At 42.7% G+C, this 23,993-nt stretch overlaps 1 protein-coding gene across 4 annotated transcripts in view; it reads left to right on the forward strand.

Annotated features, from left to right (window-relative positions):
• The window catches only part of ABCC4 (ATP binding cassette subfamily C member 4 (PEL blood group)), a 209,482-nt gene that overhangs the window by 107,548 nt on the left and 77,941 nt on the right, over nt 1–23,993 (forward strand). For all 4 annotated transcript variants that reach the window (XM_064143883.1, XM_064143882.1, XM_064143886.1 and 1 more), the window contains exon 20: nt 11,159–11,238. In XM_064143883.1, the coding sequence (XP_063999953.1) occupies nt 11,159–11,238 (80 nt within the window). The remainder of the gene's footprint in view (nt 1–11,158; nt 11,239–23,993) is intronic.

Genomic DNA, 23,993 nt, shown 5'->3' on the forward strand with positions numbered 1-23,993 from the left:
ACAATACTCAAGGTGTGGCCCGACCAAGTGTCTGTTTTAATTGTCATTCTAATTCTGAAGCAGAAATATAGCTTTGTACTCAGGTTATGAGATAAAACTTTGTTGTATAGCCAGAAGTTTCTTCTTTTGAATAATTACAACACTTCATTTCACAATAAATTACAACAAAACAAACCAAAACAACAAAATAACTTTGAATGTTAATTATTAGAGTAGAGGGGTATCATTGCAGGGATCAATCATTTGAAAGTTCCTAATGAATATATTATGCCAGATTTGTCATAGAATCATAGAATCAACCAGGTTGGAAGAGACCTCCAAGATCATCCAGTCCAGCCTGTCCCTCAGCCCTAGCCAGTGAACTAGACCATGCTTTGTAAAAGAGATCCTTTCGCTAGAAGTATATTGCAGCACCAAAGTTAAGTTCTGTTACAGCAGCAATTTTAACCAACTTTGTTAATGGGTAATGATATCTCATGTGAAAGGCAGTTAAGAGTGTAGAAGGTATTATGAAATTTTATATGAGAGCAATTTGAGAGAAAAGGAAAGTTAGATTTATTTTTTTTTCACTTGCATTCAAGGTGTTTTGGTGTGTTTCTGTTTTTAATGCAGACTTTAGATATTCCTTCCAGGTTGTATCACGAGGAGATAGATTTTTGACTGATTATGCACTTAGTGCCATGGTCTAGTTGATTATGTAGGGCTGGGTGCTAGGTTGGACTGGATGACCTTGGAGATCTCTTACAACCTGATTGATTCTATGATTCTATGATAACTGATGTTAAAAAAAACCTCCTAACCACACAACCAACAATCAGTTGCACCACAGTTCAGCAAATGGATAAGTCAACTTGCATGAAGCATTGACATTTGATTTATTGATTATAGGCTGGATGTTAGGAAGAAGTTCTTCACAGAGAGCCATTGGAATGGGCTGCCCAGGGAGGTGGTGGAGTTGCCATCCCTGGAGGTGCTCAAGCAAAGCCTGGCTGAGGCACTTAGTGCCATGGTCTAGTTGACTGGATAGGGCTGGGTGCTAGGTTGGACTGGATGATCTTGGAGGTCTCTTCCAACCTGGTTGATTCTATGATTGGATGATTTGTTACAAGCAGAGTAATTCTAATCAGGAGGTCATGAAAACACTGTGTGTTTCTAGTGGACTGGCAAGCTCAAGAAACAACTGTACAGTTGGAATCAGTGTATTCCTTCTGTTTTATGTAGATGTCTCCATCAGCACTAAAAATAGAAATTAATTTCCAAAGAAGCCTGTTTTCCATTTTTATCTTTGTCATGGTGTTCTTCCTTTATAACCTACACTTACAAATAAGATCAAATGCAGCATTCACATTTCCTTCCTATTTCCTGACTGTTTTCCTGTTTGACAGCATTAGTGTAGAAAGTCCTTTTCAAGTAGTAAATTAATTTGGATAGAAGGCATCCCACCTGAATTCATTACATGCTGGCAGTTTAGATAAATGGATATTATGATCTCAGCATATTTTGGCCTGGCACCACTGTGCCCATTTGCAAATGTCTAAGAAAGTGATAATATTCCTGTCAGTTTCTGGCTGCTAAAGGGAAAAAAAAAAAGGAGGTAGGATTTCTTATTTATATTTATAGGATGCCTGTGGGGAAGACAGTAATGCTGTATATGGCAGTTTGTGTGGACATGTGGTGCTAAATATATATTTTTAAAACAGATAACAGACCTATTGACGTTTCTTTGTAGAAATATGGGAGGTGGGGAGAAAGAAGACACAGTAGATCAGTCATTGACAGTTATGCAAGAGATGCATTTCCATATTTCCTTCTGAAGAAATATTTCACAAACTTACAATTCCTTTCCAAGTCAGTAATCCATCTTTAATTATTTTCTTGATTTCATAGTTGTATTTTACAAGGTTGATGTAATGTCTGCTTTCTGCCAGCATTTGATATGGACAATCCACTTTGTTGCTCCTTTGATGAAATAGAAGGCTGCTTGTGGCTGCAGTACTTTTTTTTTACCACTTCCTTTTCCATACTTTTTTTCTCCTTTTAATTATTTTTCTTTACCTTTTTCCCCCTCTTCTTTCTTCTTGGCATGCGTGTGTGAATCATAGAATCAACCAGGTTGGAAGAGACTTCCAAGGTCACCCAGTCCAACCTAGCACCCAGCCCTGGCCAATCAACTAGACCATGGCACTAAGTGCCTCAGACAGGCTTTGCTTGAACACCTCCAGGGACAGTGACTCCACCACCTCCCTGGGCAGCCCATTCCAATGCCAATCACTCTCTCTGCGAAGAACTTCTCCTAACATCCAGCCTACACCTCTCCTGGCACAACTTGAGACTGTGTCCCTTGTTCTGTTGCTGGTTGCCTGGCAGAAGAGACCAACCCCCACCTGGCTACAGCCTCCCTTCAGGTAGCTGCAGACAGCAATGAGCTCTGCCCTGAGCCTCCTCTTCTCTAGGCTAAACACCCCCAGCTCCCTCAGCCTCTCCTCACAGGGCTGTGTTCCAGGCCCCTCACCAGCTTTGTTGCCCTTCTCTGGACACCTTCCAGCACCTCAACATCTCTCTTGAACTGAGCGGCCCAGAACTGGACACAGCACTCATGGTGTGGCCTGACCAGTGCTGAGTACAGGGGCAGAATAACCTCCCTTGTCCTACTGGCCACACTGTTCCTGATGCAGGCCAGGATGCCACTGGCTCTCTTGGCCACCTGGGCACACTGCTGCCTCATCTTCAGCTACTCTCTAGCAGCACCCCTAGGTCCCTCTCTACCTGGCTGCTCTCAGCCCCTCTGTCCCCAGCCTGTAGCACTGCTTGGGGTTATTGTGGCCAAAGTGCAGAACCCTGCACTTGGCCTTAAATCTCATCCCATTGGCCTCTGCCCACCCATCCAGCCTGTCTAGGTCCCTCTGCAGGGCTCTCCTACCTTCCAACAGATCAACACCTGCTCCTAGCTTGGTGTCATCTGCAAACTTACTGATGGTGGACTCAATGCCCTCGTCTAGATCATCAGTAAAGATATTGTACACCAATAAAGGTACATTTAGTTACACACATATCATTAAGTAGCTTTGTGAATTCTTTCCTAGTTGTACAAGTTGTTTGCAAGCAGTTTTCAGGGAGGAGTGGGAAGTCATAGTGTTTAATTTGTTAGTTTTTCTTCATGGAGACTGGGCAGCAGGGGAGTGTTCACAGCTTCACTGTTGCAAAGTAGATAAAGAGATTTTGAATCTTTTTTTTCCCCCCCCGGTAAGCACAGTGTATTTGTACATGAAAATTGGTATTTAGGCCAGTTTCCACCGAGGACTTTAGGTTACTATGCAAAGCAGTATTTATTAATAACATTTGCATGTTGAACTGAAGTGTGATGCAATGAAAATTCCCTGGATTGAGGATTAGCTTGATCTCCCGGGGGGGGTGAGGGGTGGTGGGTGGAATCCCAAGAGCTTGGACCCATGAGCACAGACACAGACACACTTACAAGTGGCAAAACCTTTCTGTCCATAGTAGGACCCTCTCAGAAACCCTTTTTCTTTTCCAGAGAGGCAAATTAATGGATTACAGAAGTAGCCATGAAGTGTTTCTGCAATGTGTGATGAAGCAAGCGTGTCTAAATGCCTTGCAACCTCCTTGCAAGGTAGATAGAATCAATCTGCCTCCTCTGTTGTATTATTCAGAAATACTTCAGTGAATGCACTGGCCAACACAATATACTAGAAGTGCCAAATGCATTTAGAAGTGATGTACTGCTGCTCTTAGAGCCCTTGATATTTGGAATTTAGGTTGTGCAACATTGAATGCTATTGGTGGCATTTGGCTGTTGCAGTGGAGGATTCTCGTTTCTTTTCTTTTCTGGTGTTTACATCCTAAGTGTTGATTCAATCTGGATTATATTTCTTTCATCATGAAGTATGTATAAACATTTTAAATAGGTGTGGCACACTCTCAAGTGTTTTCATTATTTGGGTGATAGGTTTGAATATCTATTCCAGAGTACCAGTAGGCACCTGCAGATTCAAAAGTGGGTACGTAGCACCTGAACACATTCTGATTCATGCAATTAAAGCAGTTTACAGAGTGGGAAAGAAAAGAATATCACATACTGAGGTTTGGTGTCTTTTTTCATGGAGAACAAAAGAGGTTTGATTCTTGCACTACAAGTTTAGCCTAACTATTGTGTAGTGGAGGAGGTTTAATGAATCATTGTTGAACTTTGATACTGCCAAGTATTTGACCATTAAATAGTCTGAAATGTGTACATAGCACTTTAGTGACAGACCCTTATTTAACTGTGATTAATTGGCATTGAATACTTATTTAATTACTTCGGAAGAAATCGTAACAACAGTGTTCTTGACTGAGTTATTTGATGTAAAAACAAACATGGGACTATTGAAGAGAGCACATTCCCTCTTGCAACTTGCTACTGACGCTGCACACCACGTGGAAGTCTGAGAATGATTAAACCAGCAGATACTATTCACTGGTTTGGATGCTGTTGTAGCGTTGGCTTACCTAGGTCTTAATTTCTTAAAGGACTTCTGGTAGTGGTTTTGTGATATTTTCTTTGACTTGCAAGGTTTAGATTTAGTGTTTTCTTTTTGCCTTTGAAGCCCAGACTGAAACTCACCGGGATAAGTAAAGGACACAAGTGTTAAGTGAGCTTGAAAAATCTTTGTATGCTTAGAATCATAGAATCAATCAGGGTCAGAAGGGACCACAAGGATCATCTAGTTCCAACCCCTCTGCCATGGACAGGGACACCCCTACCCTAGATCAGGCTGGCCACAGCCTCATCCAGCCTGGCCTTAAACACCTCCAGGCATGGGGCCTCAAACACCTCCCTGGGCAACCCATTCCAGGCTCTCACCACTCTCATGCTCAACAACTTCCTCCTCACGTCCACTCTGAACCTACCCACCTCCGTCCTTGCTCCCGTTCCCCTAGTCCTGTCACTCCCTGAAAGTCTAAAAAGTCCCTCCCCAGCTTTTTTGTAGGCCCCCTTCAGATCCTGGAAGGCCACAAGAAGGTCATCTGGGAGCCTCCTCTTCTGCAGACTGAACAGCCCCAGCTCTGTCAGTCTGTCCTCATAGCAGAGCTGCTCCAGCCCTCTGATCAACCCAGTGGTCCTTCTCTGAACACACTCCAGCATCTCCACATCCCTCTTGTAATAGGGGCTGCAGAACTGGATGCAGTACTCCAGGTGAGGTCTCAGCAGTGCGGAGTAGAGGGGGAGAATCACCTCCCTTGACCTGCAGGCCACGCTGTTGTCTCATGTCTCGGATCTTTATTACAGAAATGTTCAGTTAAGGATTTGGGCTTTTTTGAAGTTGCAAAGTGTTGTGGGATGGTGATGTTGATACTCTGGAGGTTTGGGAGAGAAGAATATTCGAAGTTCTGGAGAGAGTTCTGGGTGTTGTGCAGGTCCTGCCCTATTGAATAGCAGGTGCAACACTTTAATCCGAAGAACCATTCCCAAAAGTTAGGTTCACAAATGCTAGTAGAAGCTGCAATCATCGCTGTCAGTGTTTTGAATCCTGACTCAAAATGCCTGCTTCTAATTTTCCTATCTGGAATGTTTTCTTTTGCATGCTTAATAATGCATAAGTAAGCCACTGATTTGCTGTGCTTCCAGTAAGTGGAAACAGTTGTTTCTTCATACCTTCTTCATACCTTGCGAAATAGACCTCATTTACTTGTAGACATCCTTATAAATGTAGCAATCCTCCTGGATGCAATATCATGATGGCTATGGGGCATTTTGTGGTTATTTGCAAAGTGTGGCACTTCTGCTTGGAGCTGCACTGCTCTTTTTGCTCTATGGTGAGGCAACTTGCTTGCTTCAGCGGGTTACTGTAGCTCGTTTCTGCGTAGGATGTGCTGAATAAAATGTCAATTCAGTTGTATCTATATGAACAAGATCTGACATACATCTGCTGGCCTCTATTTTCTCTTGCACAGTCGCAGGGATTATACCATTTAAAACCAGCAACAAGAAAAATAGGGCTAAGTCTTGTGGTTTTGCCACTTGCTTTTAACAGTACGAGACCATTAATCATCACTAGATAGCCATTACAAGAGGGAGATGTAAACCTCTTAGCAAGAAGCAAGGTTTAATGACTTCAGGTGTTGTTTTCCTGAGATACTATGTACAAACACTAAATAGACTTTAAATCACTTTTTTTCCCAATAATCTAAACATTGAAAAGCTTTAAGTTCTACTACCACAGATTCATCTGGATGCTTACTGTGAAGCATCTGGCCTGTAGCAGGAACAGCATGGCCAGTAGGATGAGGGAGGTTATTCTGCCCCTGTACTCAACACTGGTCAGACCACACCTTGAGTCCTGTGTCCAGTTGTGGACCCCTCAATTCAAGAGAGATGTTGAGGTGCTGGAATGTGTCCAGAGAAGGGCGATGAAGCTGATGAGTGGCCTGGAGCACAAACCCTGTGAGGAGAGGCTGAGGGAGCTGGGGGTGTTTAGCCTAGAGAAGAGGAGGCTCAGGGGTGACCTCATTGCTGTCTACAACTACTTGAATGGAGACTGTAGCCAGGTGGGGTTGGTCTCTTCTCCCAGATGACCAGCAATAGAACAAGGGGACAGAATGTCAAGTTATGCCACGGGAGGTCTAGGCTGGATGTTAGGAGGAAGTTGTTGGCAGAGAGAGTGATTGGCATTGGAATGGGCTGCCCAGGGAGGTGGTGGAGTCACCATCCCTGGAGGTGTTGAAGCAAAGCCTGGCTGAGGCCCTTAGTGCCATGGTCTAGTTGATTGTCTAGGGCTGGGTGCTAGGTTGGACTGGATGATCTTGGAGGTCTCTTCCAACCTGGTTGATTCTGTGATTCTATGATTCATATCTCCATATTCATATCTCTAATCTTCATATTAGATTGGTTTAAGTATATCAGGTGGACTGTTAACAGTAGCATTTCCTTTGCTCACTTGTATTTTAAAGAGGATTAAGCAGATTGAAAGACATATTCATGTTCTATCGATAATGTCAGCTGAATTTCCACTTTCCCAGGAGCAGCTCACAGCTCTATAGAAACACTGTTACACTTCACAATTTCATAAGGTGATCACCAAAACACAGTTTTAGCAATTAATGGGCAACTTGATTACTGGTGAGATCTGAAGGAGGTGGTATTTAGTGGATCTATGGGAAAGATAGTAAGACAGAAGACTACCAAGGCTGCCTCAGGTGAATTTTCCTTCAGGACCATGTTTGCTAAAGAACTTCCCTGCAAGAGATGTTACTCTAGACAAGAACATTGCCACACTTGCTTTTGGTGTGCAGGATGAAGGGAAATATTCTAGAGCTCTTGTTTTTATCTGTGCTGTGTTTTAAGCCTTGAAAATGCTGAGAGAGGTGTCTGTCGTGCTTGAAGCCTAAATCTCTTCTTGTCACAGTGCAGAACCTTTCTCAGAAGATGGTTGAAGACTGCCACAACCTCTTGCTGAGCTCTTCTCCCTGGTATCCAGTGATAACACTTGTGGGAATGGTTCACAGCTGTGCCAGAGTAGGTTTAGACTGGACATTAGGTATCACTTCATAGCTGAAAGGGTGACAAAACACCAAAATAGACTTCATAGAGAGGCAGTTGATGCCTCAAGCCTGTCAGCATTCCAGAGGCTTTTGAACAATGCCACTAACATTTATTAACTCTTGGTCAGCCCTGAGTTAGTCAGGCAGTTAGACTTTAGATGATTGTTGTAGATCACTTCCAACTGACATAATCTATCCTATTCTAAGAATTGCTGGGAAAAAAAACCCAGAAATCCAGACTGCTAACAGCTCCTTGAGCAACTCAGCAGTTGAGTTTTCATTGGAACTCTCTGGATGGAAATGAGAGCTGAAGTCTGAGCTGCTGCTCTAACTGAAATAAGTTAAATTGCTTTTGACAGCAAGCATTTTGTAATGGCTTCCCTCTTCTAGCCCTTAAGGCCTTGTCCATACTGTACAAAATGAAAGTAAGCACAGCACTTTTTCAGGAACAAGTCTGGATATGCTCTTCCTCTTGTGTGATGAAGGAGATCATGAAGGGGTTGCTTGATTCCTGGAGGTGCAAACACAGAACTGGTCTCTGCTGCGATTGTTGACATTGATCAGCCTGAGCAACCTTGCTGGTGCTTGTGGAATAGCTTCTTGTAGCAGTCTGAAACCATTACAACTTCCAATTTGGAGTTGGAGGCAAAGAGGAACTCTGTGGCTGAAGTAATGTGAGTTTTGCTCGTTATGGGAATAATCCTTTGCTGTTGTGTACAGCTGGTTAATTGGTGAGTCTCGGAACGTTTCACAGAAGAGCTCAGCACTGTCGCCTCCTCTTGCTCTCAAATGAGTGAAGTCACTCAGTAGGCAAGTGATAAAGCTGGGCACTGATTGCTAGTACCCTGAGCCAGATCCATTAATCCATCTTGTTTCCCTCATCTGCCCCTTCTGGACAGAGTGCCAACGAAAACCCTGTCAGAAGGAAGCATTTCATGTCTTTAAATGGTTTTCTGTTTGCCAGTGAATTTTTGGTTCATTTGAAAACAACCTGGAATGTGCTGTTTAGGATTGAGTCTTAGCTACAGCATGTATGCATCGTATGCTAGATCACTCTTTCAAGGCCAGCCCTCATGTAAGGACATCACAGGGAAAGGATTTCTATATTTTTAATGCTGCCTTAGAATCATGGAATCAACCAGGTTGGAAGAGACCTCCAAGATCATCCAGGCCAACCTAGCACCCAGCCCTATCCAGTCAACTAGACTATGGCACTAAGTGCCTCAGCCAGGCTTTTCTTGGACATCTCCAGGGACAGTGACTCCACCACCTCCCTGGGCAGCCCATTCCAATGGCAGATCACTCCCTCTGTGAAGAACTTGTTGGAGTTCCTTCTGATGTATCTACCTCAACATGAATTTAGTGGAAGAGAGCATCACCAGCTGCCATTCTCAGTAAAAAAAGATGAAAGAGATTTTGCTAAGTCTTGTGCTGCTATCTCTGTGTGCAAACCTTTAAACCAGGATGAGTTCTACTGTTGTTTGCCATTAAGTAATTGCCTGTGGTACTAAAACACTGCAGAACAAGCTGTTTACCACCCATATCTCTTTGGACTCATGTCCCAGGTCTTTGAGTAAGATGCTTTGTGTATTACTTGTTGTGGAACAGAAATTCCCTCAAAAAGAGAAATTGGTTTTATGCAACAAAAATCATAATTCCGATAGCTGTGAAGACAAAGGTAGAATGATGGCTTCTGTAGAAGATATTTCAGTATCTCTGTTATCTCTGAATTACGTCTTCAACACGCTCCATAAAAACCTTAAACTTAACTGCTTTCATTTTAATTAGCTCCTTTGAAAAGGGGAAAAAAAAAAGTCTTTTGTTGCCAGTGCCATGAATGTGTTTGTACCAGTTAGAAGTAATAATAGAATCAAGATCTGTGGAGATAAAAAAGCAGTGTGAATGCATGTGCAGGCATTACACACCTTTGAAAAGGCCAGATTCCCATTCTTGGCTTAGTTTCTTTCCTGGTGAGTAGAGATATTGATTAATAGAGAAAGATAGTAATCCACTTAGGAGTGGCAGCATCATGACTTCTAATTATCAAAGAACTCTTGCTGTAACTGATTTTTTCACTCGAGTAGAACTTGGGAAAATAGAGAAGTGGAAATGCTTCACTGACAGCAGATTAAAAGTTGTTTTACTACCTTTAATAAAGATCAGCATTGTCAGGGCTGTGAATAAAAAGAAATGGAAGGCTGCGTCAACGAAAACCTAGCTCAGATTTTATTTCAGAAGCACCTGCAATTAGACTCTATGTATGGTGGTGGAGGGACTGGAATGAAAATACTAGAAAATCATAGAATTATAGAATCAACCAGGTTGGAAGAGACCTCCAAGTTCATCCAGTCCAACCTAGCACCCAGCCCTATCCAGTCAACTAGACCATGGCACTAAGTGCCTCAGCCAGGCTTTTCTTCAACACCTCCAGGGACAGTGCCTCCACCACCTCCCTGAGCAGCCCATTCCAATGGCAAATGACTCTCTCTCTGGGAAGAACTTCCTCCTAAGATCAGTTAAATCAACTAGCATCCATCTGGGATATGAGAATACTAGAAAAGATCAGTTAAATCAACTAGCATCCATCTGGGATATGAGAATACTAGAAAAGATCAGTTAAATCAACTAGCATCCATCTGGGACATGAGAATACTAGAAAAGATCAGTTAAATCAACTAGCATCCATCTGGGACATGAGAATACTAGAAAAGATCAGTTAAATCAACTAGCATCCATCTGGGACATGAGAATACTAGAAAAGATCAGTTAAATCAACTAGCATCCATCTGGGACATGAGAATACTAGGAAAGATCAGTTAAATCAACTAGCATCCATCTGGGACATGAGAATACTAGAAAAGATCAGTTAAATCAACTAGCATCCATCTGGGACATGAGAATACTAGAAAAGATCAGTTAAATCAACTAGCATCCATCTGGGACATGAGAATACTAGAAAAGATCAGTTAAATCAACTAGCATCCATCTGGGACATGAGAATACTAGAAAAGATCAGTTAAATCAACTAGCATCCATCTGGGACATGAGAATACTAGAAAAGATCAGTTAAATCAACTAGCATCCATCTGGGACATGAGAATACTAGGAAAGATCAGTTAAATCAACTAGCATCCATCTGGGACATGAGAATACTAGGAAAGATCAGTTAAATCAACTAGCATCCATCTGGGATATGCATATGCTAGTGAGTTTCAGTCAGGGATAGGAACAGACTCTGGCTGATGTTACCTGATGAAAGTAGCATTAAGTTGTCTGAACTGTAAACCTTGCTGGGTGTATGAAGCATTTCACCTGTTGGATTCTATCGAACTATTATCTTCAAAACACATTTTAATTTCTTTGTAGCAGGTAAAGGTCTACTATGTAGGTGAAATGCATTTGTGGAAGAGAAAAAAAAATACTCTTCAAAATAGATTGCAGTGGTTCTAAAAGATTCCCTTTGTGGTAGTGCCAAAAAGTGTGTTTTATCCTTAGGTTCCAGCAGTTTCCTAATGCAGTAAAACATGGTGTGTTTAAGATATTTTCACCTTTTCAGGAATGATATTGGGGGGGTTTAATTATTTTTTTTTTTCCTTCTCCCACCCTTTTTCTGTAGGAAGGATCTTAAATCGTTTCTCCAAAGACATTGGCCACATGGATGACTTGCTTCCGTTGACGTTTTTGGACTTTGTACAGGTAATTTGGTTGCTCCTGTCACAAGCTTCTGCCCTGCATTCTCAATCAAGGTGCCTGTATGCTTTGGTGAAGATCAGCTATTTGTCACAGATGTAGCTGAGCTGAATGGAAGTGCTTGTTTGCGGAAGAAAGGTGTGGTTGAAATTTAATGTGTCAGTAAAAAGCTAACATGAGTAATAACTGGCAGGTAGGAGTGGCTGTACACAGCTCGCTATTATGTCAAGACTTCAGTTCATAGTAGCTACATGCTTGGTAAATTGCTCCTGATTTGCCTCCTAGCCATCTGGCAAGCTTATTGCTGTTATAAGAAATATGTCCATAGTAAAGAAACAATCAACTCACATGAAAAGATAGCACAGATTAACCTAATTGTGTGTCTGCTTCCACAAAGAATCAAATGCTTACCACCCCATTTTGGATTAAAATAGGTGTGGCTATTTACAAAGAAAAGATTAGTAGTAATAGGGTGAATATAATAGTCTTAATAGGAACAAGTGAAATAAGTTGCTGCAGACAAGAAAGATGGACAAAACACTGAGATTTTGATGATGGTGAAAGGATAAAGGATTATGTATGACACCAAGGTATTTTTTCTGTTGCAATTGCTATTCATCCTCCTTGTAAGAAAACATGGAGCATAAAGCTGCAAAAAAAGGGATCATACTGTATGAAAATAACATGAATCAGAGAGTACTCTGCTCTGGTGAGACCTTGCTTGGAGTACTGTGTTCAGCTCTGGGGTCCCCAACAAAAAGAGACATGGACTTGCTGGAACAAGGCCACAATAATGGTCTTAGAATTGGAGCACCTCTCCCATGAAGACAGAAAGAATTGGGGCTGTTCAGCCTGGAGAAGAGAAGGCTCCGGGGAGACCTTATAGCTACATTTCAATATCTGTGGAGGACCTAGAGGAAGGCTAAGGAAGGACTGTTTAGAAGGGCTTGTAGCAATAGGGTGAGAGGCAGTGGTCTGAACCTGAAGGAGGGTGGATTCAGGTTAGAAGTTCCTTACAACGAGAGCAGTAATATACTGGAACAGGTTGCCCGTGGATGTGGTTGAGGCCCAGTTCCTGGAGGCGTTCAAGATTAGAGTTAATGTGGCCCTGGACAGCCTGATCTAGTTGGAGGTGTCCCTGCTTGCTGCAGGGATGTTGGATAAGATGACCTTTGGGGGTCCCTTCCAACCCAATGTAATCTGTGAATACGAAGAGCTATAGAATCTAGGGAAAGAATCAAGAATGTCAGGAGCTGGAAGAGACCTCCAAAAATCATCCAGTCCAACCCCCCTGCCAGAGCAGGATCATCTATACCAGATCACACATCCAGGCAGGTCTTGAGGGAGACTCTACAACACTCCTGGACAGCCTGTTCCACTGTTCTGTCACCCTCTCAAGGAAAACATTCCTCCTTATGTTTCCGTGGAACTTCTTGTGCCTCAGCTTCCACCCATTGCCCCTTGTCCCATCATCAGGCATCACCCAGCAGAGCCTGGCTCCATCCTCCTGGCACTCACCCTTTACATATTTTATAAACACTGATGAGGTCACCCCTCAGTCTCCTCTTCTCCAAGCTAAGCTAAAGAGCCCCAGCTCCTTCAGTCTCTCCTTGTAAGATAAATGTTCTATTCCCTTAATCATCTTTGTAGCTCTGTGCTGGACATTCTCAAGCAGTTCTATGTCCCTCTTGAACTGGGGGACACAGTACTCCAGATGTGGCCTCACCAGGGCAGAGTAGAAGGGCAGGAGAAGCTCTCTCGACCTACTAGCCACAGCCCTTCCAGTACACCTCAGAATGGCATTGCCCCTCCCTGGCCACGAGAGCACATTGCTGGCTCATGGTCAAATCTCCCATCAACTAGGACCCCCAGATCCCTTTCCCCTTCACTGCCTTCCAACGTATCAGTCCCAAATCTTTACTGGTATCTGGGGTTGTTCTTTCCCAGGTGTGCGACTCTACACTCACCTTAAGAAACATCTTAGTGGATCAGACTGTCATGCTCAAGTCAGATATGTTTCTTAAAGTATTAACTTGTCTTCATCTCTTGAAGAGAGCTTACTCAGGATCTTAACCTTGTTTTGACTTCTTTAAGGATAAACCAAAGACATTTCAGGCTCAGCAGTTTAATCACATTGTTAATGCTGAACTTTTGAAAATGGAATGGGGAAAAAAATCCAGTAAGTCAGTAAAAACACTTCTTAAGGTGATGTCTCTTTAGTAGTTCAATGCAGATGCTGAGGTGTGGTTTTGTTTTCAGAAGCATTTTCAGTGCTACTTGTCATTTTGAAAGGGAGATGATGTATTTTACTTGCTGATTAAAACATCTGGGGGCAGGGTTGTGAGTTAGAGTAGCTTAAAGTGAATATTAAGATTTTTTAATTTGTGGACAAACTGTTTTAAGGATTACACTTTCCTTTTTTGTCAGGGGTAACCAACTAGTTGCTCCAAAAGAAAGCTAAGAAGGGAGCTAACCTGTATGCATAGCACATGTAGAGTACTGAGTCGTAGAATCAACCAGGTTGGAAGACACCTCCAAGATCATCCAGTCCAACCTATCCCCCAGCCCTGTCCAATCAACTAGATGATAGAGTCATCTAGCAGCCCATTGGAAAACCCAGTTATCTGGCCACTGGTACTTCAGGCAGTATATGTTTGCCAAAACTTAACTGGTCTGGGATGAAAGAACAAAGGCTGTTGCTTTAGATGTGATTGTCTTCTTTTAAGCTCCTGCTGTAAGCCTCATTTCATAAACATTTCCCCTCATGTTGATAACCTTGTGCATTTGTTTTAAATTGGCTGTTGAATGATAGAATCAGTCAGGGTTGGAAGGGACCACAAGGATCATGTACTTCCAACACCCCTGCCATGCCCAGGGACACCCTACCCTAGATCAGGCTGGCCACAGCCTCATCCAGCCTGGCCTTAAACACCTCCAGGCATGGGGCCTCAACCACTTCCCTGGGCAACCCATTCCAGGCTCTCACCGCTTCTCATGATGATGAATAATTTGTCAAATTTTGAAGTTTGTATTTTAATTGCAAAGTTTTCCTTTTTCGAAAACATAAAGTTCTGTGTCTAGCAGACTCTTTAAAAGGTAGTAGGTTTCAAAGCATACTTATTCTATTTGGCACCAGAAAATGAAATGTAAGAACTTATTGTTGATTAAGAATACGCTGCTATCCATAGGACAAAAGCACTTCCTCCTTGGCAAGTTTCCTAAAACTTCCTGTTGGTTTGTGGCTGCCTTTTGAAATTCCAATGGCAAACATGTGATATTTATATCTGAAGAAGCACAGATCTTTACAAAGGATAACTGCTATCAATTATGATAGACATCTTTTGTCACTTGCTTTGTTTGCAGGTGTCTTTTATAGAACTTCCTATAATCCCTTTAGGAAGAAATATTTTCTCCTTTCTGAAAACAGTATTAGCTAAATATAAAAGCTGATCCCAGCCATTGTTGTTGATTCTTTGAGAGACATTTCCCAACATTCATTGTTTAAATGGTTGTCAGGAGGAATCAAGTGAAACTTAATAAACAATGCAGTAAGTGGTTCATCTTACTTTGTGTGTAGAAGCTTTTCTTGAGCGGATTTGCATTGAAGAAGTGGTCCTTTTTCTGAGTTATTGCTAGGATCATTCTGAAGCATTCCCAGCCTTTTGCTATATTGGCAACTCTGTGCATGATTTCTGCACAAATAAGCAATAAACAACAACAAAAAAAGGACATCCAGCAATTACAATATGAACCCTTTTTTTAATACCTACAAATAGCTAAAGGAAATGTACTGGATCCCAGAAATTCTGTAACTACACCAAGTACAGATTGTAAGGCCATGCTAAAAGTTGCTAATGTTCTTTCTGAAGTGCCTAATAAGATTTATACACTGCACTACAGTCATAATGAGCATGATTAGTCTAGACAACTATACTGGATGAAAATTAATTCCTTGAAGTATAGGAGCTGGGGTTTTGTTTTTATTTTACATCATCTGTTGAGTCAAGGAAGAAAAAACAATGAAGTCTCTTCAAGACAGTGGTGTTGCGGAGGGGACATTAAGTGACACAAGATGATATTTTCCAAAGTTAATGTTGTTTATTAGTTTTGCTAGAACTCTCACCAACCCTGACCGCTAATTTTAGTAGTATTTTGGTTCTTACACAGTCATGGAAGCATTTTATGGATAATATCTACATCTAGTACAACCAGCAAAATAGATAAACAGTAATTGAACTGGAAGAGACTATTCCTGCGGTCAAATTCCACTTGCCCAGTAGCTGGGCTCAAGCTCTTTCTGCTCTATGGCAGAAGGCAGTAGAGAATTACAGAGAGGCATTTAAGCATTTACTCACAGATTGTTATTATTACCCTCATGGGGGCCAGCTTTTGGGAGACTCTGTCTTGTTGGATGTTGAGGCTTGAATCTTCCTGGCTTCTGGGGAAAGGATGCAGACAATCTCTGACCTTGTTCTTCTGGCTTTTTCTGGACAATCTGTGTATATGTCCAGGAATTCTAGACAGGACCTTCAGGTGCAGAGGCAGATGTTGTGTGGTCTCAGCACGATGTCACGCTGGTCACACAGGCTGATCGCGTGCAGGCATCCAGGGTCTGCTCCTGGTAACTCCTGGCAGTGGAGTTTAGCAGGCAAACAGTAAGGCAGTGTGCAATAGCAGCAGGGCTGGGCACAGCAGAGAGAGCAGGCAAAGAGCAGGGAAGCAAAGCAGGGAAGCAAAAGCAGGTTGTTCACCTGCCTATCTTCTTTTATCACTGTGGGCCGAGATTAATTGCCCTTTGGACACAGAATAGCCAATCAGGGTGGCAGTTAGCCAAACCTTACCAGATTAGGCAAAGCCACAGGCTCACTTTTCCCTAATTTGGGAAAAGCACAGGCCTTGCACTAGGCAGGCACACAGGACCCTGGACAGGCCAGACTCAGTGGCTCCAGGTTTTGTGTCCGTTTCCCACACTTGCCTTTCTGGTGGAGTAGAAAACATGCCTAGGCAAGGCAGGACATGGATAAACCTATTTAGGGCCTATCAGGCTGACCACAACAAGTGGATAGCTGCTGAACACTTGTTAAAGCAAAAATAAAAGGTATGTGGCAGACACAAAAGTGCATTACAGTCCTTGTGAATTCTTCTGAAAATCTGGCTGCAGTTTGCAGAACTGTTGCTTTGCAGCAGCTGCTAAAGTGACAGCTACCACTGGTTTTAAAGTGTTTTCTGCTGTCCTTTTGGTTTTAAATGCACCAAAATACAGCACACCTGTTTTTGGAGAGATTGAGGGCACAAGCATGTGTCCTCATTTGAAGGCAGTGATTTCTTTCTCAGCTGACACATGTTAACAGTTTATGAGACACATCATGTTAGTGCAGATTGACTGTCCGTGTGTAGAAATGGCTGCTGTATCCACAAGACATACAAATGAAAAGCAAGTCTCATTTATGAGAACACATTTATGCCTGTGTGGCTCTTGAACAGAACTCTCTGGGTAAATGTGGAAAAGCTGAAAAGAAACCACACGATTAAGTTAGGCACTTAAACAGAGATATCTTTAATTGTACATTTACAATCCAGTTCAAAGCTCATGGAAGTAAAAGCTGAACTTTACATTTTGTCATCTAAGTTTGAGTCTGTCTTCTGTAATGGCTTGTGACTGGCCATGATATTTCATTCCAGCTCTTCTAAAAAACACAATGAAAAGCAATACTGTGTTCACTCTGACACAGTTCTGCTAAATGCAGCGCTAGATATGTTTGTAAAGCCAGACAGTGATTAGTGTTTGTATGTTGTTTCAGATAGTCAAAAAGCCTAATGAACTTATTTGGTGAATTTAGTGCTTTTTTTTTGGAGTTCACATCTTTTAAATTACTTGCCTTGCTACTGTAGGCTGGAGAGCAGTCAGGAGGAAAGGGACCTGGGGGTACTGATAGACAGTAAGCTGAAGATGAGCCAGCAGTGTGCCCAGGTGGCCAAGAGAACCAATGGCATCCTGGCGTGGATCAGGAACAATGTGGCCAGTAGGACAAGGGAGGTTATTCTTCCCCTGTACTCAACACTGGTCAGGCCACACCTTGAGTGCTGTGTCCAGTTCTGGGCCCCTCAATTCAAGAAAGATGTTGAGGTGCTGGAAGGTGTCCAGAGAAGGACAAGAAAGCTGGTGAGGGGCCTGGAACACAAACCCTAAAAGGAGAGGCTGAGGGAGCTGGGGGTGTTTAGTCTGGAGAAGAGGAGGCTCAGGGGTGATCTTGTTACTGTCTACAACTACCTGAAGGGGCATTGTAGCCAGGTGGGGGGTGGCCTCTTCTCCCAGGTAACCAGCAACAGAACAAGGGGACACAGTCTCAAGTTGTGCCAGGGTAGATATAGGCTGGATGTTAGGAAGAAGCTCTTCCCAGAGAGAGTGATTTCCCATTGGAATGGGCTGCCCAGGGAGGTGGTGGAGGCACCGTCCCTGGGGGTCTTCAAGCAAAGCCTGGCTGAGGCACTTAGTGCCATGGTCTAGTTGACTGGATAGGGCTGGGTGCTAGGTTGGCCTGGATGATCTTGGAGGTCTCTTCCAACCTGGTTGATTCTATGATTCTATGATGTTAGGAGGAAGTTCTTGCCAGAGAGAGTGATTTGCCCTTGGAATGGGCTGCCCAGGGAGGTGGTGGAGTCACTTACCCTGGAGCTGTTGAAGAAAAGCCTGGCTGAGGCACTTAGTGCCATAGTCTGGTTGATTGGACAAGGCTGGGTGCTAGGTTGGACTGGATGGTCTTAGAAGTCTCATCCAACCTGTTTGATTCTATGATTCTGTATCTCACTTCATTTTTCCTGTCATGAGTTCCATATTTTTGGCAGGTATTTTCCAGCAAAGTTCCAATCTCCCCATATAAGGGGCTACTTGTTTGAAGTCTGTTACAGTGGTTTAAAGCTTTGGAAGAGAATTTAAACATTACTTCACTTAGATACACATGCTTTATTTATGTATTTGTGAGCTTAATCAGAGAGCAGGCCTGACTGCAATCTCAAAGAGCTACCCAAATGCAAATAATTGTGGAAATGCTTTCTTCACTTGGTACAAAGTAGGGAGGTGGTGGAGTCGCTGTCCCTGGAGGTGTTCGGAAGTGGACTGGATGGGGCACTTGATGCCATGGTCTGATTGGATGGAGCTGGGTGGTGGACTGGACTGTATGATCTTGGAGGTCTCTTCCAACCTACTTGATTCTATGATTCTATCCTATAAATAAGTCCAAAGGGACTTAAGGGGGTCAAGTGTAAATTAAGATGACTGGGATTTTTGTTACTTGATTTTCTTAGGCTCCCCTGAAAACATCAACTGATTTACTTGGTGTTACAACCAACTGTTGTTCCTCCTTCAGCCTTAAGTTCAGCAAGAGTAGAGAGTTCTGTTGGTGTGGTCTAGACTGGTAGATTTGGAGCTTGTAGTTTAAAATACTGTGGTTAAAATGCATAGCAATGTTTAGCTGAGTGCATCCCTAATAAAACACACTATACTCATTTGGGAAAAGGCCAGCCAAAGAGTAGAAAATTGTAATGAGGGTGTATTAGCAATTAATAATTCAATATATTTAGTACTATTCTGTGCACATTACTCCAGGTATTTCTAAGTGTCCAGTGTCTTGGATACTGTGTTTATAATGGCTCGTCCAAGACTTGTTTTTAGTACGTTAGTCTCACTTTGAATCGAGACAGATCTGATCTGCAGAGGCTTAGTGTCTTTAAACTGTGGTCTCAGGTGATGCAAGATGAGTACCCAAACTGACAAACTACAGATTGAAAATTGTGCCTATAAACTGATATGAATACTTAGGATGGTGAAATAGATTTCAGGCTTTCTTTTGGTTTTGTTAATTACGATGATAAATTTCAAAGGGGTGATTTTCTTTAGAGTTTCTTTTCCTTTTAATTCTTTGGTGATCTTAGTACTTGCTGATAGAGTTGATTTTCTGCTTTAGTTTCTAGTGGATTTGGGTAACTTAAATGTGGTGGCCCCTTCATTTTGATTTCTCAGCCTGTGTTACATTGAGAGGGAGAAAAAAAACCCATGATTTTTTTGTTTCTGGAGAACACTGTGAACATGTGAACTATCTGCAGCTGCCCTTGGAGAAGGGCAGTGATTTATTGAGGAAAACTGAATTGCAAAACCTTTTTCCACCCCAAAATCAACAGCTTGACTGAGTTTAAATAACTGACTTTTCATATCCTTTCATCACACACAAAGACCTAATCCTGAGACTACTTGAGCCACCAATGTAGGCTGTGGCTGAGACCACCACTGAATGTGCCATTCCCTTCTCGCCACACACAAAACACATTGACTGCAGCTTTATGAAGTGAAAATGCTGAAGAAAAGGAAAATGTGAAGGAGGTGTCCACAGTCATTTCTTTTAAAGAAAGAAAGAAAAAAAAAAGCTGCTGCATCTGGATATTAGGAACAAAAAGTGCCTCAGACTGGAATAATAGCTTGGGTCACTTGCTTTCGTATGTGCACAAGGGTGGAACTGCCGTTCCTTGTTTCAGTGCCACTGACCCTTGCATTTTAGTGTGTGAAGATGTCAGGGAAAGTGTGGAGAAAGAATTCCAGAATCTTTTAATTTAACAACGATGTTGTTAGTTTGTGATTTCTCTGAGAGGTGGAGTTCTGGGCAGTTTGTTGTGTTGTTTTTTTCCAGTTTATCCAGGTTTTAAATATAGGAATGTGGGACTTCTAAGAGATACTTTTATTCACTAAAGAAGAGGTTTTTTTCCCTCTGTGTTTGCATGTGTACATTTTAAATAATTACCATACATTTGTTGTGAGGATTTGTGTTAAATGCAGAGCAGACCTGTATCTTGGAGACACTTTTTAATTTCCCTTCTGTGGAATCCTGGTAGGTTTGCATCAAGGTTAGATCATGAGATTCTGCAGTTGTGGAGAGGCTTAAAAATACATTCTAAAAAACAATTGCTTTCTGCCATTTGACTACTGAAAGTTTACAGAACTTTGTGGAACTGAGGTTCTGATTGTACATGCCCAGAATACCTACTAGAGTGTGTCTTGTGAGTGCATAATGAAAGCCCATCTAAAACTTGAAGAAAAATAATGGGGTATATAGTTGTTTCATTGGTTACTTTTGAACTCTTGTTTCAGAAAAGGCTAAAATTATCATTACAATAAAAAATAATTGTTGGTATAGTCATAGAATCATAGAATCAACCCGGTTGGAAGAGACCTCCAAGATCATCCAGTCCAACCTAGCACCCAGCCCTATCCCAGCCCCAACTAGACCATGGCACTAAGTGCCTCATCCACACTTTTCTTCAACACCTCCAGGGATGGTGACTCCACCACCTCCCTGGGCAGCCCATTCCAATGGCAAATCACTCTCTCTGGGAAAAACTTAATTAAGTCATTTGATATTCACATGAATCAGTATTGCTACATTCTCTGAAGTGAAAAAAAAAAAAAGGAAAAAAAAAGAAAGAACAAAACTCACAAAAAACTTGCACAAAAAAACAACAACAAAACCTCTCCACAAAAAGTAGCCTTTCTCTTTACCTAGTCATCATCATCCCACTGAAGGCTCCCCCCTCTGTCCCAGTCACGTTTAAGAAAAGAAAAAGAGATAAAAAGTGGGAGATTGAAGGAAGAGGAGGCTTGGGTTCCATTTGTGCCCCCAAGACTGACATGCAGGAGCTTTGAGTTTAGCACAGGCACTTGTCTAAAGAATGCAGTTCTTTATTGACCTCTTATTCCTCTGTCCTTGAATGCACTGGTTGTTAAATCCCTGTAGTCAATTATTTTTGGTGATGGTGAGCAGCAGTGAAGGTCACCTATGCCAAAGCTGTTTCTGGTCATTACCTGTCACCATACTTCTTTGAATGTAAAGAACCTTACTCACATTGATGGTAGATGTATAGGATAAAACATGTAAAGTCTGGAGTCACTGCTAGTTGGTACATTCCTTTTTATAGGTGCACCTTAGTTTTCTTGGGAAGGCTAGATGTCTGTGGTATGTTGATCTGTTGGAGGGTAGGAGAGCCCTTGCAGGGGGACCTTGACAGGCTGGATGGGTGGGCAGAGGCCAATGGGATAAGATTGAACAAGGCCAAATGCAGGGTTCTACACTTTGGCCACAACAACCCCAAGCTGCACTACAGGCTGGGGACAGAGTGTCTGAGAGCAGCCAGGCAGAAAGGGACCTGGGGCTACTGATACATAGTAGCTGAAGACGAGCCAGCAGTGTGCCCAGGTGGCCAAGAGAGCCAATGCAATCCTGGCCTGCATCAGGAACAGTGTGGCCAGCAGGACAAGAGAGGTTATTCTGCCCCTGTACTGAGCACTGTTAAGGCCACCACTTGAGTACCAAGTATTGTGTCCAGCTCTGGGACCCTCAATTCAAGAGAGATGCTGGAACATGTCCAGATAGAGGTGACAAAGCTGGTGAGGGGCCTGGAACACAGCCCTGTGAGGAGAGGCTGAGGGAGCTGGGGGTGTTTAGCTTGCAGAAGAGGAGGCTCAGGGGTGACCTCATCACTGCCTACAACTACCTGAAGGGAGGTTGTAACCAGGTGGGGGTTGGTCTCTTCTGCCAGGCAAGCAGTAACAGAAAAAGGGGACACAGTCTCAAAGTTCACCAGGGGAGTTCTAGGCTGGATGTTAGGAGGAAGTTCTTCCCAGAGAGTGATTTGCCACTGCAATGGCTTGTGACTGGTCATAGTATACCAACTCTTCTAAAAGACAAAATGAAAAGCAATGCTGTGTTCATTCTGACACTTGTTATTTCTGCTAAATGCAGCACTAAATATGTTTCTAAAGCCAGATAGCAATTAAGGTTTGTGTGTTGTGTCAGGTAGTCAAAAAACCTAATGAGCTTACTTGGTTATGTAATGTAATTTTTTTGAGAGTTCACATCTTTTAAATTACTTGCCTTGCTACTGTAGGCTGGATGTTAGGAGGAAGTTCTTCCCAGAGAGAGTGATTTGCCATTGGAATGGGCTGCCCAGGGAGGTGGTGGAGGCACCGTCCCTGGAGGTGTTAAAGTAAAGCCTGGCTGAGGCACTTAGTGCCATGGTCTAGTTGACTGGCTAGAGCTGGGTACTAGGTTGGACTGGATGATCTTGGAGGTCTCTTCAACGTGGTTGATTCTATGATTCTATGATTACCCTCAATACATTTGTAACAACTAGAAAGCAGGGCAGCAGGACAGTTGTATGGAATTCCAGTGATATGTCCCCATTCTGTGTGGTTTGGAAACTTCCTCCTTTTTAGTTAAGGAGGAATACGTAAAAGTTCCAGAGAGAGATTCCATTTGTCTGAGGCTTTTTATATCTCTTAGAAGGTAATTTCTTGTTTACTTTTCTTACTGTGAAAGAAAGAGAAGAAAAACTCTAATACAAGTGAACTGATGTTCAGCAGTTTTCTCCTCTTCTTTTTGGTCTTTGTTTTATGCATTTAGTGCCAAAGCAGGAATTTCAGCAGTAGAACAAGGGGACACAGTCTCAAGTTGTGCTGGGGTAGGTCTAGGCTGGATGTTTGGAGGAAGTTGTTGTCAGAGAGAGTGATTGCCATTGGAATGGGCTGCCCAGGGAGGTGGTGGAGGCACCGTCTCTGGAGGTGTTCAAGAAAAGCCTGGCTGAGGCACTCAGTGCCATGGTCTGGTTGACTGGATAGGGCTGGGTGCTAGGTTGGCCTGGCTGATCTTGGAGGTCTCTTCCAACCTGCTTGATTCTATGATTAGGTATTTACCTGAATTTTTAAGCATTATTGCAACCTTTCTCATCTGTTATTCAACCTGATGATTATTTTTAAGACTTCTGAAGATCATTAACATTTCGAACACTTCGCAGTGGTTAGAAATCCTTTAATTCTGCTGTCAATCATAGAGTGTAACAATCCTGTTCCAAATGGTGATAAGTACAAATCTTCTCGATTGCCTTAAACTACTGATAAACCAGAGATAAGGTGATGTGTACTTACAAACAAATCAGGATTTCACTGTTCGGCAAAAGGACTGGAGATTTGACTTTTGATGCGAGAAGGAAGGAGAAACTTGGAGGTAATTTGAATTATTAAGGCATGTAGCTGGTGTGTGTGTGTGTGTGCTAAATCATTATGCATATTTATGCCTAGAACACACAGGAGGGACAAGGAATTATCTTTATTAAATTAAACAAAAAACAAACCAACAACATGTTGTAGAAATATGCTGCCAGGGTTATGTGTGCATCTTATGCAAAATGTAGGATCCTTTTCCTTGCCGAAGCTGATGCAGTGACTGTCTGCTAAACTCTGCAGCTGATGGGAAAATTCCAGATGAGGTTGCTCTTCAAAAGGTAGAGGTTGCAGTATGGACAGTTTTATACAGCAAAAGTTGGTAGTTCATCTGGGAGCTGAGTGTCACACGTGTTTGGGAAGCTTGAATCATAGAATCAACCAGATTGGAAGAGACATCCGAGATCATCCAGGCCAACCTAGCACCCAGCCCTATCCAGTCAACTAGAACATGGCACCAAGTGCCACATCCAGGCTTTTCTTGAACACCTCCAGGGACAGTGACTCCACCACCTCCCTGGGCAGCCCATTCCAATGCCAATCATTCTCTCTGGCAACAACTTCCTCCTAACATCCAGCCTATACTTTCCCCAGCACAACTTGAGACTGTGTCCCCTTGTTCTGTTGCTGGTTGCCTGGGAGAAGAGGCCACCCCCCACCTGGCTACATCCTCCCTTCAGGTAGTTGTAGACAGCAATGAGGTCACCCCTGAGCCTCC

The sequence above is a fragment of the Pogoniulus pusillus genome, chromosome 5 (genome assembly GCF_015220805.1).
Source record: "Pogoniulus pusillus isolate bPogPus1 chromosome 5, bPogPus1.pri, whole genome shotgun sequence".
In the NCBI taxonomy this organism is placed as follows: Eukaryota; Metazoa; Chordata; class Aves; order Piciformes; family Lybiidae; genus Pogoniulus; species Pogoniulus pusillus.